Source organism: Leguminivora glycinivorella, chromosome 24 (assembly GCF_023078275.1).
Source record: "Leguminivora glycinivorella isolate SPB_JAAS2020 chromosome 24, LegGlyc_1.1, whole genome shotgun sequence".
NCBI lineage: Eukaryota > Metazoa > Arthropoda > Insecta > Lepidoptera > Tortricidae > Leguminivora > Leguminivora glycinivorella.
The window spans coordinates 8,221,919-8,241,261 of record NC_062994.1 but is presented as its reverse complement, the minus strand read 5'-3'; the positions used below and the strand labels follow the sequence as shown (position 1 = coordinate 8,241,261).

General features: G+C 38.9%; 1 protein-coding gene across 1 annotated transcript; it reads right to left on the bottom strand.

The window, feature by feature from the left end:
- Nucleotides 1–1,863: 1,863 nt before the first annotated feature.
- On the bottom strand, nt 1,864–14,631 carry LOC125238754 (protein seele). Its single transcript, XM_048146181.1, has 7 exons — nt 14,441–14,631; nt 14,300–14,367; nt 6,838–6,937; nt 5,679–5,833; nt 4,047–4,139; nt 3,064–3,159; nt 1,864–2,072 (listed from the first exon to the last, which is right to left on the bottom strand). Exons 1-7 carry the CDS (start codon nt 14,526–14,528, stop codon nt 1,908–1,910), a joined length of 765 nt encoding a protein of 254 aa, XP_048002138.1. The 5' UTR covers nt 14,529–14,631; the 3' UTR covers nt 1,864–1,907.
- Nucleotides 14,632–19,343: the final 4,712 nt, after the last annotated feature.

The window sequence follows — 19,343 nt, the reverse complement described above, 5'->3', positions numbered from 1 at the left end:
TTATGTAAGACGATGCTCTATACAAAAGAAAATTACTGGAGTGGTAACGTCATGGTGAAAAAGCGCCTAGAACAACCTCGGTCACAAAATGCACGAAAAAAGATAAAGGCTACGGTATTCTAAGGTTGTCACGAAATTCTAACGATTTAAATAAAAGAAGGGTAGACTACCGTAAATAGCAGGTACTACGCAATATTTATTGTCCAGTTACGATAGCAGATTATGCAGAATAGTCTTTAAAAACTTAGCAGAGACACAAAGGCATCTCCGCAACAATTTCCCCGTTCACGCTGCTTCATTTTACATGGTTGCTATGACAAAATGTGTCTTCAAAAAAATTCGGCACCTACCTTATATTCGAAACGTGACCCCAAGTGATTATTATTTGTTCTAAAAACTTTAGGTAGACTGAAGTAGAAAAAAAAAATCTTCGGTTAACGAAGTGACCCGTGCGGTTTAGGCCGATTTTGAGGATAAAAGTCTTTATTATTTTTATTAGGTGATGGAGAAGCTTTTAAAGAGATTTGAAAAGTGCTTTGTGACAGAGGAAGACTATATTAAAAAATAAAAATAAAATTGAAAAGATATGTAAGCCCTTTCTTTGTTAGGCCGGAAACTTTTGGACCGCACCTCGTATATTTAAATATATTATTGTCATGTTTTAGGAACACTTGTGTCCAGACTACAGGCAATACTGTCCACATCCTTAAATAATCAACCAGACTATTTTATACATCTACCGGGTGCCCGGTAATTAATGGACAACCTTTTAACCACCAAGATTTTTTTACTACTAATTTTAATACTACCTAAAATTTTAAAAAGTGTGAAAATCTCCAAAACCAGGCGACTTTTACTAAACCTTAATGTCGATTTTCTGGACCAGTATAAGGTGCCCTCTTGGTGGTTAAAGGTTGTCCATTAATTACCGGGCACCCTGTATATATACAAAGGAATATTAAGATCCATAAATAAGGAGACACAGTGAAAAGTTACAATTAAAATAAGGAAAGCGCTGGTGGCCTGGCAGTAAGAGCCTGCGACTTTCGATCCGGAGGTCGCAGGTTCGAACCCCGGCTCGTCAATGAGTTTTTCGGAACTTAATGTGCGAAATGTCATTTCATATTTGCGAGTCGCTTTACGGTGAAGGAAAACATCGTGAGGAAACCGGATTAATTAAGGCTTAGTTACCCTTCGGGTTAGAAGGTCAGATGGCAGTCGCTTTCGTAAAACTAGTGCCTACGCCAAATCTAAGGATTAGTTGTCAAAGCGGAGCCCAGGCTCCCATGAGCCGTGGCAAGTGCCGGGATGACGCTGAAAGGTATTTATGTCGGACACACAGACGGTCAGAGATCTCCACATCCACAGCTACTTTTATAGACAAAAAATCGCCCAAAACATTATACGAAAGATGCACCAGGGCATTTTTTTTTTTTATTTTTTTTTTAATATTCCTTTGCCTATGGCACTGGTCCACCGCGAGCTAGTAAGCTATGAGCTATCGGCTATAAAAACGAACAAAAGATAATCACTCCCGTGTAAATAAAAGAGACACGGCGATGTTTATAGTTACTCGCCCAGCGGTGAGCTATCAATATCGCCGTGTCTCTTCTGCACGCCTGTTTCCCAGAGGGGTAGGCAGAGATCATGGATTTCCATTTACTACGATCCTGACAAACCACTTTCGCTTCACACACTTTCATAACGTTTCTCATACACGCTCGTCGGTTTCGAGTACTTCTGACCTGGCCTTTTTGCAATATTTCCCCGATTATATCACGATTGTATAAAATACTATTATAGCCGATAGCTCATAGCTTACTAGCTCGCGGTGGGATCAGTGCCTATATATAACCTTTCATGTTTCATTAACTGTCTACAAATCATAGTGTATACGCAGTCACAGTCTATAACTCATCTTTAATCTCCTCCTCCTCGGGCAGGTCTTCAAGGTCTTCAGGCAGCTCATCTTCAAGTCCATCAGGCATTTGTGGAGGGCCGCCCATGCCTCCGAAACCGCCCATGCCTCCCATACCTCCCATGTTGAAACCGTACGGGTCCGGACCGTGGATCTGGAAATATATTAATAGATTATACAGCGTGTTTTATTTGAATTCCGTTAACTTTAAGGGAAGGTTCTTTAGATCAAATACAATTCATTTCCTGGTGGTTCCTTATAATGAACCTAACGACGTGTCGAATTTAACGGAAAACAAAAAAAACTCGACATTTTCCACGACACTTTATCCGAATTAAAAAATATTATAATAAGGGGGGATAAAAGGGTAACTTAATTCGTTGTATTTATGTTATATAATTTTAGACTTAGTGATTTAGATTTAGTTCTTGTGTAATTCTAGGTTAGATAATAGTATTAGTTGGAGCTCGCTGCATTATATGAGAGAATGTTATGTTCTCCGTAATTGTCATGTATGTCAGTACTTAATACTTGTTTGAATGTTTGTTATGTGATTTACAATATATATGATGTGGAATGTGGATGTACTTTTATAATAAAAAATAAAATAAAATAAAATAAAACACGGTGTATTATAGTATTGCGAGCAACATATATCTATGCTAATATTATAAATGGGGAAGTGTCTGTCTATGAATCTGTTTATGTGTCCGTCTTTCACGGCAACACAAGCTTTTATTTACTTTCACCCGTCCCGTTGTCTGTCTGCAATCAAATTTAATTAGTTATATTTGATTTGACCCACTTCCCGGTTTCCGATTGTGCTGAAATTTTGCACACATATGTAAATCACGTGACAATGCAATATTATGGTATCATGGAGGTGATTTGATGATGGAGCAGAAAGGTGGTCATAAAAAAGTTACCTGCATACTGCAAACTGTTTAATAAATTTGAACCTTATTGCTATCATGATAGTTGCTTTTTAACTACACTGAGACTGTAGCACGTGCCGTATTAAACGGGAGCTAGCCGCCGTAAACAACAGACACAAAGGCCTTTGTTTAACAGATTACGGCAAAAGCGAAACGTTCATCTCAGAAAATTCATACTATAACCTATTGTATGACAATTGACAATGTTACCTTGATATATTCTTTCTCCATTTCCTCTGTCCAGGTGGTATCCTTTTCGTTCGGCAACATCCAGTCCTCACAGTATTTTGCGTGCTTGAAGCAGATCTGAAAATCACGTCATCTCAATATTAAACATGTATCATGAACCCTCGTGAACGTCAGCTACCGCTTTGTAAGTAGCTTTTTTTATTATTGATGGGCCACAGACTAGCCAAAGGCAAAGAAGTGGCCTACGATGGAGTGAGCTCGCCCAGAAGATTTGATTTGAAGCTTAAAATAAAACAATATTTGCACCGGTGGATTGTCAAAATCGCTGCTAAGTGCTAACACAGATTAAATATAAGAAGATCGATGGTATGATTCTCATACATTAAATTCGATCGCCTAAGAACGCGCATACACTACGCCACACATAGATGGCGCCACAAAAAAAATGGCTTGTAGCTTTGGATTATACTTGTAGATGGCGTTAAGCGTCACTTTTGACATAGATTTATGGCTCGAAAGTGACACAACGCCAATCTACAAATAATCGATAGCAACAAACAAGGTATTTTTTGTGGCAGCATCTACGTGTGGTGTAGTGTATGCGCGTTCTTAGGCGGTCGCATTTTAATGTATGGGATTAATTTATTTTAGTTTTATGCTACGTCGGTGACAAACGGTCCGCCTGATGGTAAGCGGTCAACGTAACCTATGAACCCCTGCCAACCCATTAGAAGCTTATACACTCCCTTTTGCTGTGTTTGTTTGTTTGATGGTATGGATCTTCTTATATTTAATTTATGGTGCTAACGTAGTTTGGTGTAACTCTTTACGGCTCAGCCACGACATTGGTCTAAGCGCGACAGCGGTGAGCGGCGGCCATACATTGGAGCGAGACACAGCGATGGGATTTTTCATTCGCACGTATGGCTGCCGCTCACCGCTGTCGCGCTTAGAACAATGTCGTGCCTGGTCCCTTAGACTTTGATTGAGTGAAGTAATATTACCTCGTTGAGCGCGTCAGGCATGACGTCATCGTGAGGCCGGTGCTTGTACAGAGAGGTGATTTCGTCTTCATTCTCCTCAAACATGCGCTCACACTGAAATTAAACAAATCAATTATTAGTATAATCATAAAAAAATACTGAGACCAAGGTACGTAGCCGAATGGCACAAACGCTCACGAAACGAAACGCTCGTAGATATCTATCTCTATCGCTCTTGCGTATTAGTGCGACGGAGCCAGACTACCCTTCGTTTCGCGTCGCAGAAAAGAACACTCCCGACTAACTCAGCTTTCAGACAAAAAAAACTAAATCCAAATCAGTTCATCCGTTCGGGAGCTACGATGCCACAGACAGACACACACACACACACACACAGACATTCATATTCATATTGGTTTATTGCACACGCACTCTCTCACACACACGCACACGCACACGCACACACACACACACACACACACACACAGACATCATGTACATGCATTATGCTTAAAGAACATTATTTATCTCTCCCTTAGTGATCGTATTGCTATTTTTACTCTGTGGTTGGTATGATTGCTGTATATTGTTGGTTTGTTACTATATATCTGTCTTGCTGTATATTACTATTTAAGTATGTTTATGTAAGTCTATTTATATTCTCTTATATGTGTATGTTTATTCAATTTGTGTGTTGGAAATTAGAATAAGTATGATTTTTCATTTCGAAGCACCTACTCTTTCTGATTATGTTTTTTTATTTCCGCTACCCAAAGGTTGTCTGGTAGAGATCGCTCTTTAGCGATAAGACCGCCTGTTGTCTGCCTCTATTTATAATCATTTGTTTTGTCTCCGCTGTATCTTTTTTCTGTATCTCTTGCTGAGGTGTGCCAATAAAGAGTATTCTATCTATCTATCTATCTATCTATGTCTAGGACTTATGACTATGTTACATGGACCCGGGTAGGGTAAAGCAATTTAGTATATAATTTTAAGTAACACTATCTACTCGTACAATTTAATTTTGCTTACATAACATAAATTATTATATTATTCTAACAGTTCAATATTCATTCATAGTAAAATTTAGTTTTAATCAGCATTATAATATAAATCATTTAAGTATAGGTAGGTACAATAAATTTAGGTAATTCATCATAGATTGGCGTCGTTAAGAAATTCGTTCACGGTGTAGTAGCACTTATCAATTAGCAGCTTCTTAAGATTATTTTTAAAGGCGGTTGGATTTGTTTCTAGTTTAATTTTTTCGGGAATTTTATTAAAAAATATCTGTAAAACGGGAATGAGGGCTGTTTCTATGCATTTGCAAGCGCGACTGTGGTATTGCTAGTCGGTTTTCGTGCCGCGTTTTCATGGTACGGTTTGGTGCGACCTTTATTTGTCTAAAAAGGTGTGTATGATTTCGAACAAATATTGCTACCTCCAAAATATATATAGATGACAATGTAAGCAGTTTTTTTTTAATAAATAAGGGTTTACAGCTTTGATAGACAGACAGACAGGTCAAACTTATAATATAACACCCCGTCGTTTTTGCGTCGGGGGTTAAAAATCGGTCGACTATGTCGCGGTCGAAGGTTTTTTCAAAATTCTAATTTCGTGATTAGGTTACTTCTCTGCCCAAGTACTTACATAGTACTCCAAGCTTTTGTTCAAGTCATCATCAGTGACAAACTTGGTCTTGGAGAACTCCGGGTTCATTCCACCGGATTCAGTCATGAGCTGCATGATCTCCAACTTGCCTGTCGCCTTGTAGTATACTCGAACGTAATCATCCATCTTCTTGCCTGCAAATGGACATTTATAATTAAAAAAAAAAACATTTAATATTGTCTTCGGTTACCGCGATAGTTACTCATGAAATAAAACTATGTAAACGGATTAAATCGCGTATAATGAATTTAAAATACATCCCGACGTTTCGAACTCTTTACAGCGTTCGTGGTCAACGGGTGACTGAGGAAAATTACAATGTGCAAAAGCTACCCACATAGAAGAAATATTAACGAACCATGACCACAAATAATATAGATTTCTAAGGCAGGTTCACACACTATTAATAAAGCTAGTTATACAATATAAAAAAAAAATCTTTCAAGCCAACTATTGCACATACAGTTTGATTAAACTATGATTATTTATTCATTTTCAGGACGTAAGACGCGCCCCCAGGCGGCGCGGCGCGCGCCAAGCGACGTCCCTTGCGCATCCTTCCTATACAAAATGTACTGAGGAGACGTTTTTTAAATTACATTCAGGCGGCGTCGCGCTGACGTCCGTTCCGCGTCGGCGCCTCGGCGGACATGCGTCTCTTGAGTGTGGACGGTCCCTTAAGATTGCTGCGCTTGCTGGGTCCATATTACGTACCTACCTAATTACATACATATGTCAATGAGTACATTTATTTGGGCCAATTGGTTTCCCTCCAGGCACGTCAAGAAAAAGAGATCGAAAGATGAATTGAAAACGTCTTATGAAAGCTGGGCTGGTCACATCTGCCGAATGCCTAATGAGTTGTGGGCCAAACTCACTACAGTGTGGGAAAACTCTGATCGGGGATCCGGCAGACCCCGCCGGCGATGGAGGGATGAACTGGACTCCTTCTTGGAGGAATGGTCAGACATAGCACTGGAAAGAGATCAGTGGAGAAATTGGGGGGAGGCCTTTGCCCAGCAGTGGGACACGACGGGCTTCAAATAATAAAATAATATGTATGCAATAAATGCTTATGACTTATGACACACACACTGTCCCATTTATAATATTAGTATAGATGAATGAATAGACTTACAAATATCATCAATCATCTCAGAGATGTAAACAGTAGAGCGGTGAGCTGGAACCTTGTCCTGCATGGTGTCACCACTGGCATCCATCCTGAAGTTACCCACCTGAAAACCATGGCAACCTTAATTGAGCATTCCTTTTTTTTGCCATTTTTATTTTGATTTTCACGATCACGAGTACTTTCAATCTCACTGGGAGACAAAGTGTTCCAGAATTTCCGCGTTCTAACACACATTCTAACTTCTAAGCTCGTGTAGGTGAACGCGTACCATGCTTGTATGAGTGAGATATGACAGGTTGACTGTTCGCGTTTTTGACAGGCGGTAACTGTGAGGTAACCGAGAGCGGAAGTGGCCATACTGTACGATAGTACTCTTTATTATACTGTGGTTTAGGGCTTCCAATACCGGGATCCCGGTATCTCGTGATCCCGGGATCCCGCCTTTTTTTGGGCATATTTCAATACCGGTATTTAATGAAGCAATACCGGGATCCCGGTATTTTTAGAAACTAACAAATTATGCCAAATGAACGTAAATTACTCATCAAAAACGTTAATTTTCTACATCACGGTGGTCACTACACGCGTAAATCTTGCTTCTTGCTCTCTTTTTTCGATTTGACACATTCTCTGTTTGGTGTTTTTGCAATATTTGTATTTTTTCGATAACTACCTAGATAAAGAATTAAAGATACGTGTCAAAAGCATTCATTGAGGACGGTCTGCCGCGAACATTTTTTGACACATTTGTCGCACTTGTGAATTCGCACGTAAGTGTGACAGAGAAGCAACACGTCAATCGTAGTTGCAACAGGCCACAGATCCTCTGTAAACAAATCGCCTTGATCTTGATGCATCTATATCATAGATATAACTTTTCAAAAAATTGGTTAATTTAAGGCATACGAACTAACGTATACCGTAGCTACTCTGGCTCAAAACTTTGAAGTAACATTCCCTATAGTAACGAAATTGGGAACTCACTACTCAACTATCAAAATGAAGAATATTACTTTTCTTATCCGTAAATTAAGTGTGTTGATTTTGATTATCATGGATTTCCGCAAAGTAATGTATGATTCCATAGATTATTTCTTAATGTGATTTTTAATAATCTATGTCGGACAATTTAGCTTTCTTGGCTAATTGTTCAATGATTTGACGGATTTATTTTATTAGTGCTTTAGCGCCTCTAGCGCTACGAAAAACAAAACTACCACAAAATTGTACCGTAGATATTGATTACAATGTGTTCCCAAAAAAAATAATCTCATGTTCTAATTTCAAAAGTCAATGATGAAACTATAGAGTGTGTGTAATCGAAAAATGCTCTTAATGCTTGTTCTTTGATCACTTTGTGATATTATAGTTAAATCTACAGTACAATTACACCATTAACATTGACTATAAAATATAACACAGCATGAATGAGACACAGCTTCCTAGTATCACAGCCATACTAAAGAAGAGGCGATTGAGGTGGCTCGGGCATGTGTGTCGAATGGAGCGGACTCGTTTGCCACGTTAAATCCTGCTGGGAGAGGTTGCAGATGCAAAGAGACCGGTCGGACAGCCAATGCTGCTCTTTAAAGATTGCGTAAAGCGTGACATGGTCACATTTGATATTCCATGCAACCAGTGGCACCGACTGGCCGAAGACCGACCCACGTGGCACCGTGATGTCCATGACGGTCAATCCAAGCACGCCAATGCCTGGTTCTCCTCCTTGAATGATAAACGCATGAGGCGTCACGAGCAGGCCTCTAACCCCCGCCCATCTGGGGGAGCATACACCTGCCGTGTTTGCGAGGGATCCTCTCTCGAATTGGGCTGTACAGCCACGAACCTAAGTGTCGCAAGGATGCTGCTTGAATCGTCTGTTATAGATGCAAAGGACTGTTATTATTAATATGTAAAAGGTTCTATTCCGCACGAGCTTAAAGAGATCGATTTGGCAGAAAACATGGTTTGCTATGGCCGCGTCTTCTTGCAAAATGTCCGATCAGGCGGCGATATCTAACTTACAGAAGAATAACCTGAGTAGAGATCTGGCGCTCTTTCCCGCTTGCTTTTATACTGCGTCCTCAATCCCACTCATAACAAAAATAAAGAGCACAGGGCGTAGCCCTTTCAACTATGTATGATAAACTTTAAAATTAAAGTGACGCACAACGTCAAACTCGTAGCGGAAAAAATAATCGTCCAAGTAACCAGCCAGTATTAATACCCCTTAATACTGAAAAGGGTATACAACCTCTAGCAATATGATATGCACAATGTTGTATTACGAATTTGTAGAATGGGCACGTAAACAATAACTAATAATACAAATTAAAACAAAAAATATTACCCCCATCAAGATATAGCTCAATCGATTCTACTCTCGATTCTGAACAAACGGTTTTCAGGTTTTTAGTGTTAAGTGAAACACGGTGTATACTTAAAAACAATAAAAGTTGAACCGACTTGGCCACATAAGTTTGCGAACCGTTTTGAGTTGCAATCGAAACGTTTTAAGTTAGAAATGTAATCGATTTAACCCATTTGTAAGTTGGATTGGCAAGATTCCGCTGTAGTATAACACGCATGAAAAGTAACCAACGAAATTTTGAATAAAATTTGTTATTTTAAGCAAATTACTTGGTTTTCATATTTTCCCGATTTCAATACCGGGATCCCGGGATCCCGGTATTGAAATCGCCAATACCGGAATGAATACCGGTATTGGATAAGTCCGGTATTTGGAAGCCCTACTGTGGTTGTAGTGTCATTATAAATCAGATTGTAAGAAAGGTCTTACTGCTTCTCATTTTGACATGGTTGTTGAGTGGCCTAGTGTTCGTATTGGTTGACTGTACAATGAGTTTTTTTGTATTAAACTCTCGCCTGTATTCCCAAATGGGCTGGGCAGAGCACATGGAAGTTTCAATAGTACTCCTTCAGGGTAAAAAGTATTTGACAGACCTCAAATTAGAAACATATTTTCATACACTGTCTCTCTTGACATTAGCTATTTTATTAACACGCTTTTATTAGGTCGTCGTGTATGTAACTAACTATGTAATGGAATCTGCGGAGGCTAATTTAACCATCTTCCAAAGATCGTAGCGTAATGAAAATTGGCAGCTGTATGTAGTTCTGATGACAATACAATAATATGGTACTGTTGAACTGATCTGATGATGGAGTCGGAAGATATGAACTGGAACTACATTATGGAACATCGTATCACAGCCGTTTTTGGGTTTCTTAGAAAAGTCTTGTAATGAATTTTGACTACAATTAGGTTTCAAGGTCTGATGATGGAGCCGGAAGATATGAACTGGAACTACATGATGGAACATCGTATCATAGCTGTTTTTGGGCTTCTTAGGAAAGTCTTGTAATGAACTTAGACTACAATTAGGTTTCAAGGTCTGGTGATGGAGCCGGAAGATATGAGCTGGAACTACATGATGGAACATCGTATCATAGCTGTTTTTGGGCTTCTTAGAAAAGTCTTGTAATGAACTTTGACTACGATTAGGTTTCGAGGTCTGATGATGGAGCCGGAAGATATGAACTGGAACTACATGATGGAACATCGTATCATAGCTGTTTTTGGGCTTCTTAGAAAAGTCTTGTAATGAACTTTGACTACGATTAGGTTTCAAGGTCTGATGATGGAGCCGGAAGATATGAACTGGAACTACATGATGGAACATCGTATCATAGCTGTTTTTGGGCTTCTTAGAAAAGTCTTGTAATGAACTATGACTACGATTAGGTTTCAAGGCCTGATGATGGTGCCGGAAAATAAGAACAGAAAAAAAGGGGGGGGGGGGGGCCTCGAGGGGGGAAGCATGAAAGAAAGATCAACGTAGTATTTGAAATAAGTTGGGTTAGCGTTTTCTTGTGACCTTTCAGAGCAAACAAAGGGGAGCTCGAGGGGCGAAGCCCCCCGCATAAAAGAAAGATCAACGTTGTATTTAAAATAAGTTGGGTTAAGGTTTTCTTGTGATCCTTAAGAGTAAAGAAAAGGGGGGCTCGGGGGGCGAAGCCCCCACATGAAAGAAAGATCAACGTAGTATTTAGAATAAGTTGGGTTAGCGTTTTCTTGTGACCTTTAAGAGCAAACAAAGGGGGCTCGGGGGCGAAGCCCCCGAATGAAAGAAAGATCAACGTAGTATTTAAGATAAGTTGGGTTAGCGTTTTCTTGTGACCTTTAAGAGCAAACAAAGGGGGGCTCGGGGGGCAAAGCCCCCCGCATAAAAGAAAGATCAACGTTGTATTTAAAATAAGTTGGTTTAGGGTTTTCTTGTGACCCTTAAGAGTAACGAAAAGGGGGGCTCGGGGGGCGAAGCACCCCGCACAAAAGAAAGATCAACGTAGTATTTAAAATAAGTTGGGTTAGGGTTTTCTTGTTACCCTTAAGAGTAACGAAAAGGGGAGCTCGGGGGGCGAAGCCCCCCGCATGAAAGAAAGATCAACGTAGTATTTAGAATAAGTTGGGTTAGCGTTTTCTTGTGACCTTTAAGAGCAAACAAAGGGGGGCTCGGGGGGCGAAACCCCCCGCATGAAAGAAAGATCAACGTAGTATTTAAGATAAGTTGGGTTAGCGTTTCCTTGTGACCTTTAAGAGCATACAAGGGGGGGCTCGGGGGGCGAAGCCCCCGCATAAAAGAAAGATAATCGTTGTATTTAAAATAAGTTGGGTTAGGGTTTTCTTGTTACCCTTAAGAGTAACGAAAAGGGGGGCTCGGGGGGCGAAGCCCCCCGCATGAAACAAAGATCAACGTAGTATTTAAGATAAGTTGGGTTAGCGTTTTCTTGTGACCTTTAAGAGCAAACAAAGGGGGGCTCGGGAGGCGAAGCCCCCCCGCATAAAAGAAAGATAAACGTTGTATTTAAAATAAGTTGGGTTAGGGTTTTCTTGTGACCTTTAAGAGCAAACAAAGGGGGGCTCGGGGGGCGAAGCCACCCGCATGAAAGAAAGATCAACGTTGTATTTAAAATAAGTTGGGTTAGCGTTTTCTTGTGACCTTTAAGAGCAAACAAAGGGGGGCTCGGGGGGCGAAACCCCCCGCATGAAAGAAAGATCAACGTAGTATTTAAGATAAGTTGGGTTAGCGTTTTCTTGTGACCTTTAAGAACAAACAAAGGGGGGCTCGGGGGGCGAAGCCCCCTGCATAAAAGAAAGATTAACGTAGTATTTAAAATAAGTTGGGTTAGCGTTTTCTTGTGACCTTTAAGAGCAAACAAAGGGGGGCTTGGGGGGCGAAGCCTCCCGCATAAAAGAAAAACAACGTTGTATTTAAAATAAGTTTGGTAATGGTTTTCCTGTGACCCTTAAGAGCAAATAAAGGGGGGCTCGGCAAAAAAGAAATACTTAAATTTTTTTTGAATTAGTTGAAATGTGACAATATTTTCTAATCGAGTCAAACAAAATCCCACTAGCTGAGATCTTCAAAACAATGTATGGCGAAAGTATGTCTCTCTAATGTCTTCAAAAAGTCCGCGATGGCACATGTCTATATTGTCTATCTTTTATGGATAACTTACCAGATATAAAATTTTTTATGATAATACCGTAATAAGAAGGTAGCCGCTAGTTATTATTAAGTAGCAATTAGCAATAAGTACACGTTAAGCCACAAATGGCATGTAAAATCTGCCTACTTGAAATAAATTTATGTATAAATGTTAAAAGTATTTCATTATTAATGACTAAAAAGTATAAAATAAATTAATAGTTTAAAAAACACTATAAAACACGCTTTTATAAATGCACGTAAAAGCCAAAAATAAATTATGGATCGTTCAAGTTGTCTCTATTTGTGAGCTGAAGTTTAAAAACTATGTGCTTTTAATTATAATATTTGATTGTAAAAGCGTGGGGCGCTGGAACAGGAAAGACTTTCTTGTAAACAAATACTAATCCGAACTTCCTGGCGAATGAAGTTGCATAAGAACATAACGTTTACATATGCCGCCTAAGGGTTACCAAAGAGAACCAAAGATATCTCGTCCACGAACAAGAACTCTGCATCCTGTCACTGTAGACACTTTCCCCTTTTGTACTTTGATTACCGGAAAAAAGCGGCGTTCTAAGTGTCGGTGACTGTCGACTCTCCTCGCTACTAGCGCATATTTTGTCTGAGTTCGACAAATTGGTACCTACTTTGAACACTGACTTTTAATTGATTTGACTGTTTAATGTAGAACCTACTAGTCATGCTGCAACTCCAGTTAGCGCGTCAATCTGTGTAACCTCCTTCCCGTAACATAGCATAATTTGATTTATCAGCAAGTTATACAAAAAGTCTTTCCTGTTCCAGCGCCCCACGCTTTTACAATCAAATATTATAATTAAAAGCACATAGTTTTTAAACTTCAGCTCACAAATAGAGACAACTTGAACGATCCATAATTTATTTTTGGCTTTTACGTGCATTTATAAAAGCGTGTTTTATAGTGTTTTTTAAACTATTAATTTATATCACGTGTTTTTCTATAACTTTTAACTAAATAATAAATAATAATTAATTAGGAAATGGCAAATTTAATAATAATGCTATTTTTTTTATGTGAGTGTGAATGGGAAAATTGTTGATTGCTATAAAGCCGTTTTGTCAGTTATTCATATAGAGATACAAGTAAATCTCACCTTAATGGTAACTGACAAAAAATGGGACGTTTTACTAAACACACTTACATATGTATTATATTGGATAAGATCTGGTAAAAAATACACAACATGTTAAGAGCTAAGTAGTTATTGCTATTCGAAATGAATAATAAAATTACCTTTATACCTGAAGTTTACAATTAAAATTAAAAATGATAAATTGATAAACATTAGGGTCCCCCCACATCTAGCATCTCGCGAGTGCAGCGTCGGGTCAACTGTATGGCAAAGCGTAACGTCGACGCGGCGTCTTTTTCCATATAGTTGGCCCCGACGCTACGCTCGCGAGACGCTATATGTGGGGGGGGGCCTTATACTCACAAACTTTCCTCAAGTATGTATTGACAAGATAAGTTGAATATCTGTTCTGTAGTTTAATAAACATACAGGACATGGTAGGGAACTTTTAGTCATATTCAGTAAGAAAATATTATGCAATTTGTTTTTTTTTAAGTTATTTTTACATAGAAGGTAAATGAGCAGATGGATCGGCTGATGGTAAGTGATCACCGCCATACATGGACACACATAACAACACCAGAAGGGTGTGTTACGGCTCTATAAAAGTTATGAACAAACTAGAATTTTATAGTTGTTTTGGTTGACTCTCAATCAGTGTCATTGGACTAAACATCAAAATTCATAAACAACATTCATAAGCAACATATAAGATATTTCAGGCATGTTATTTTCTAGGACACTGTCGCAGTACAATCTTAGACTTTTATGTATAAGCTTACAACAGAGTTTAAAAGTTGTTATCGTCTACTAATAATTAGACAAATCGACAATACTTACATCTACTTTTTTCCACTTATCTACTTTTTTAATCGCCTTATCCAGTTCTTCGAAGGTCGTCCGGCATACTGAAATGGATTTTACGTGAGATTAAAGATTAGAAATAGTTAAATTTACATTAAAAAACCGTAAAATACGAACCTAAACACTTCAAATTTTTAGGGTCTATTCTTGCTGATACTACAGCTAAGAACACTGCCAAAACTATTAATTGGCCACTCAATTTCATTTTAGTAATTAACGGACTTAATAATGTCAGGAATACGTTTAATTTCAGTGAAAAACTGATATAAATGCACTAAAATCTCTCAGACGTGGTAAGGAAGTTTATCTTCTCAAGTCAAATACACGAACCTTTTTCCTATTGGTTGCCAACCACGGTCAATTTTTTTTTTCGTAACCGAAGACTTATGATTGGATACCAAATTTAAATTATAACCCGAACAAATTGCGTGAAGCACGTGGAGACTGGGAAAAAGGCGAACGCATTTGCTTTTTAATTCAGTTTTATTTTTAAGCTATCTTGCGTTCAAGTTAAATACCACGCATCTTAAAATTTTGTAAAAATACAATTCTGTAAGAACGAAGCCTTTCTCCGAAGAAAGCTTTTGGTATTTCTATTAAAAATAAATGAATTCAAACTAGTCAAATAATAGTGAAACTCCTCTAAATATAAGTAATTAAACAATGACATTTATTATAATTAATCCTGAACACACCTTTCACCAACATAAAAAATGTCAATACAGTTTGTCATATTTTACAGCCATGATTAGGAAGTGTAATTCAAACGTTATTCTATTTAACGTAAATCTCTCCAAATACAGCTTATATTTAAAATTTAGTCCAATAAAAATAATACAAAAATTATAGAGATATCATGTTCATTCAAAACGGTTAAGATAATATTGTTTAATTAATAAGATTTAGCCCGCTTTCTGCCTCCCCGGTTGCCCGTTCTCCGTTTTCCGCCCGCCGCTCCCCTCCTGCCAACCGACCCAAACTAAACCCACAGTTCGCGTTCTGTCTTAATGCGGGGAGGACGTATGCTATATGGAATGTATAATTTTTTTGTGCATATCAAATTGTTTAAAATCCTTAAAATACCTTAAGTTTCTTGATTATATTGACGAGAAGTGACTTTGCCGTGAGAATCGTGAAGAAAGAAGATTGTTTCGTGTAAAAATACAGGTAAGTGATTGGTTGTCAGACTGCGTCTTTTACTATTTTCAGCTTATTATGCTCTTTAGTAGTGTACGTAATTGCTTTATTTCAATACAGATGATTGTTTTTCACATAACAATCAATTTTAAATACCATATTGCCTAAGTATTTATCATTTTATTACCATACGTTACACCTAACTGTACGTATATAAATCGTGGAAAAGACCAAATCAGCATAAATATCTTATTTAGGTTCTAAACTGTTGAGAGTGCGTTCATAATCTAAATTTCATAATGATAGCCCGCGCGCTCTCTACTAGAGACGACTTGGCAACGTGCGGTCCAGTTAAAATCAGTTGTTCAAAACTTAATTTTATAAACAAAAAAATGTTATTATCGCCAGACCGGCATTTCCCTTTGTTTTCCGTGTGAAAACGGCCCTTTGTCCCTCGATAGGGAGCGCTGGCGCGCTACGGTAGAGGATTTTCGACTCTAGAAAAGTGCCATAATACATTGATGATATACATTCATCGGTCGGCCGCGCTTCACCGTCCGCTCGCGTCGTTTGCCTGCGCCTGTGTTCGTGCATATCTACGTGGACGACGTCAGTGTGGTCGTGCGGTAGTTTGTTTATAGTCATCGCCGATGCAAACCAGCCCATATTACTACCGGCGCAAGGTGTATATTCGAATGTAGGTCGGCGTCCTCGTCGTTGTTTGTCTATCGATCTCTGCGGTGGCCAATGGCACATGTTGGCGCGGTCCTGCGCGGCCGTGCCTCGCCCCGCGAACGCTCCGGTGAAAGCCGGGCGAGCGCCCGATACACACACTTGCGTACTTACATCTTCATACACACTATCTTATCATAATCAGTTGCGTCGCTTCCCCTCCCCTCTTCACCTCTTTGTCCGCCCGCAGCCGACTAGATTTTAATTCTATTTCCAATAAGGCGTTCCAATAAGACGCAAAGTAGTTATCTAGTTATACATTTTATAATACAGTTCTAGTCATGAATGTTTTTCCGAGCGCTGCCTGTTTGCCGATCTCCGCGGCGAGGCGGGGGGAGGGAGCCAGAAATAGATGTGTGGATTGGAAACGGGCGACGTGGCAACGTCGCGCGCCCATTCTCGCTCAGTGTCGGTTCAAAATGGCGGCTGTGCGTGATCGATACCGTGGAATTTGCGTTAAAATGTACGAATCTGTGATGTATCTGGTTGTGGGTCGGCTCGAGCGTTGCCCTGGGATCACGGGGCGAGCGCTCCAAACGTGGCCTCGACTCCCGACTCGCACAAAGTACGTATCCTCAACCATATTGCGCCGACACTTTGTGCTACATAGGTAGCTATGGATATGCCTTGCATAGTCCGGGGGTTGCAATAACGATCGGTATACACCTATCGGCACATATCCATATCTGCCTGTATTCGATATCCTGAAACGCCTGTAAATGTCAAATGGATATGAGATCTGGAATGCATTGACCACGTAGGTACTTTTTTTCAGAGCTACGATTACGTAATCAAAAAAAGGGCATGGTTTTGCTGGCATACGCAGTTTCAATTAAGTGATACCTCGAGTTTATCTCAGTAAATAACATATTGCTTGTTAAAGCATTGAATCATTCGAATCATATCATCCGCGAGTTCGCGAGTTGCATCTGATAAATTAAAACAAAATGGCGGCTCTTGTAAATGTAAAATTAAGACGCAGTTGCGCACAGAATGTTGGCAACGTCGCGCCCTCTTGGTAATTGTGAGCAGTCACTTGTTCGATAAGAAATTTCAAGGCTATATATAAGTTCAGTATCATCCGCTTGTAACAATGGATAAATTTAACATGGCCGATAAATTATGTTGTATTGCAAATTGCGATTGTAATCGTATTCATAATGAGATTCCAATATCGGATGAACGAGTCTTGATTGAGGCTAATGCCTCTGCGTCCCGAGATAAGTAGGTATTCTGTGTTTGTGTGCGTTCGGTTATCACTGCTCAAGTGCTCACACAGACATAACAATATTGTCCTAGTCCGTTGTAACATAACATATAGATACTTGTATATACTCGAGCTGTACAATAACAGGGTTTACGTCACTTCGGTACGTGCTTGGCTTCTAGTTTGTATATTAAATATGCATGGTGTTTTAGCGTTGAGTCGAGAACATCGTTTGTTATGATCAGCTAATCTCTTAGTCTGATATTTATAAGTATAAAAAGCAGTCGATCGTGGTTGTTTCAAATATTTTTTGTTTGAGTCCACTACTTTATTCAAGGACTGTCTTTTTTTGGTTGTCTTTTTTTATCGCTCACCTCAAGCTTCTAATTCGTTTATGGATTTGTGAACCTCGTCTATTATCAGGTTTAGGTTAACCGACTTTCCCTAAAGACACCAAGCGTTTGCTTGTGTTCTGCTTTTTTTGGGACGAACTTGGCTGGTTTAAGAATATTTCGCGTAAGGTCGTTTCCTTTCACTGTCATTTTTATAATTGAACTTTGCAATATTTTCCATGCTATGCAAAATGTACTTGGATAGCCAGTGACTTGTTTTATTACTTCCCTGCTGCGTGGCGGTTTTTTTAATATCTGACACAGATTGAATGTATAACAGAATCGAGACATTTTAACTAGGGATGTACCGACTAGTCGCCGACTAGTCGGGAAAGCCGACTATCCGGCCACATTTATAGTCGGCGATTAGTCGGCGACTAGTCGGCAAAAAAGGCCGATTAGTCGGCGCTTTATTACTGATAGAAAAACAGTACAAAACTAAATTATCAGCTGAAAATTACGGTTGCATTATGTACCTATTCGTAAAATTCCTTTCTTTGTCAAAACAACAAATGTCTGTAATCATCACAGAAATAAATTTCCTACCTAGGATTATAGATTTCATAGGCAGGATCACTACCCACTAAGCCAAGCTGCTTGTTAAAAATGGAAAATGTATATAAATATTGGCATGAATCTTTGAACCTGTAAAAAATCATAAAAAGCGCGAACGAAGAACCAAAAATGACATTCAAAATGTGAATTTAGTCGAAAATTATGGTTTGGCCGACTAGCCGACTAGTCGGCCGACTAATCGGCCACTCAAGCGCCGACTAGTCGGTAGTCGGCCTAGTCGGCCAAATCAATAGTCGGTACATCCCTAATTTTAACCCGAGATTGTAATAAAAAGATTGTATTCATTCGGCACTGATGATAAATTGATAAGAACTATAAGAAGCGATGTCAAGAACATGCTGGTGTAAGATAAATATTGATTGATATGTTTCGTGTTGACATCTGTGTTAGGTTAAAAAGTGCTGGCTATTCTATAAACCACTACTTGTAACAGCCTGTGATTAACAAAAAAGTACTGTAGAATATGAATCAAACTACTTCAAAAATTAAAAGTTTAATATTACATCCTGGTTATTTTATTCCCTACAGTTGCATAGAATTTTAAAATAAGGTTATCTTCTAGCTTCTATGAGTGTAGCTTAGAATAGAATGGTGGTTCTGGTGACACTGGACTAGTCAATAATCAGTCACAGAACAAAAACCACCATAATATTTGAAATATATTTCGTGAAATTATCGATGTAGGAGTTTTAATTCTATACAATTCTTGATATTCAACAAAGAGGTAAATTTCATTACTTCAACTTTTTAATTATTTCATTGATTATTCGTATACATCCATAATTATATGATAGTAGCTACAAGTAGAACTGACGGGTTTCCTCAGTTATTCATACAAAGTTATCGTCTTATAGAAAAAAAGGATTAAACCAGGTAAGGGTTTCTTATCAAACTGAATGAAAAAGATGAAACTCCAAAAGAACACGTGTCAGTGAGACCTTCTGTTTTAATCAGCAGTTCCATTGTCAAATCTGTC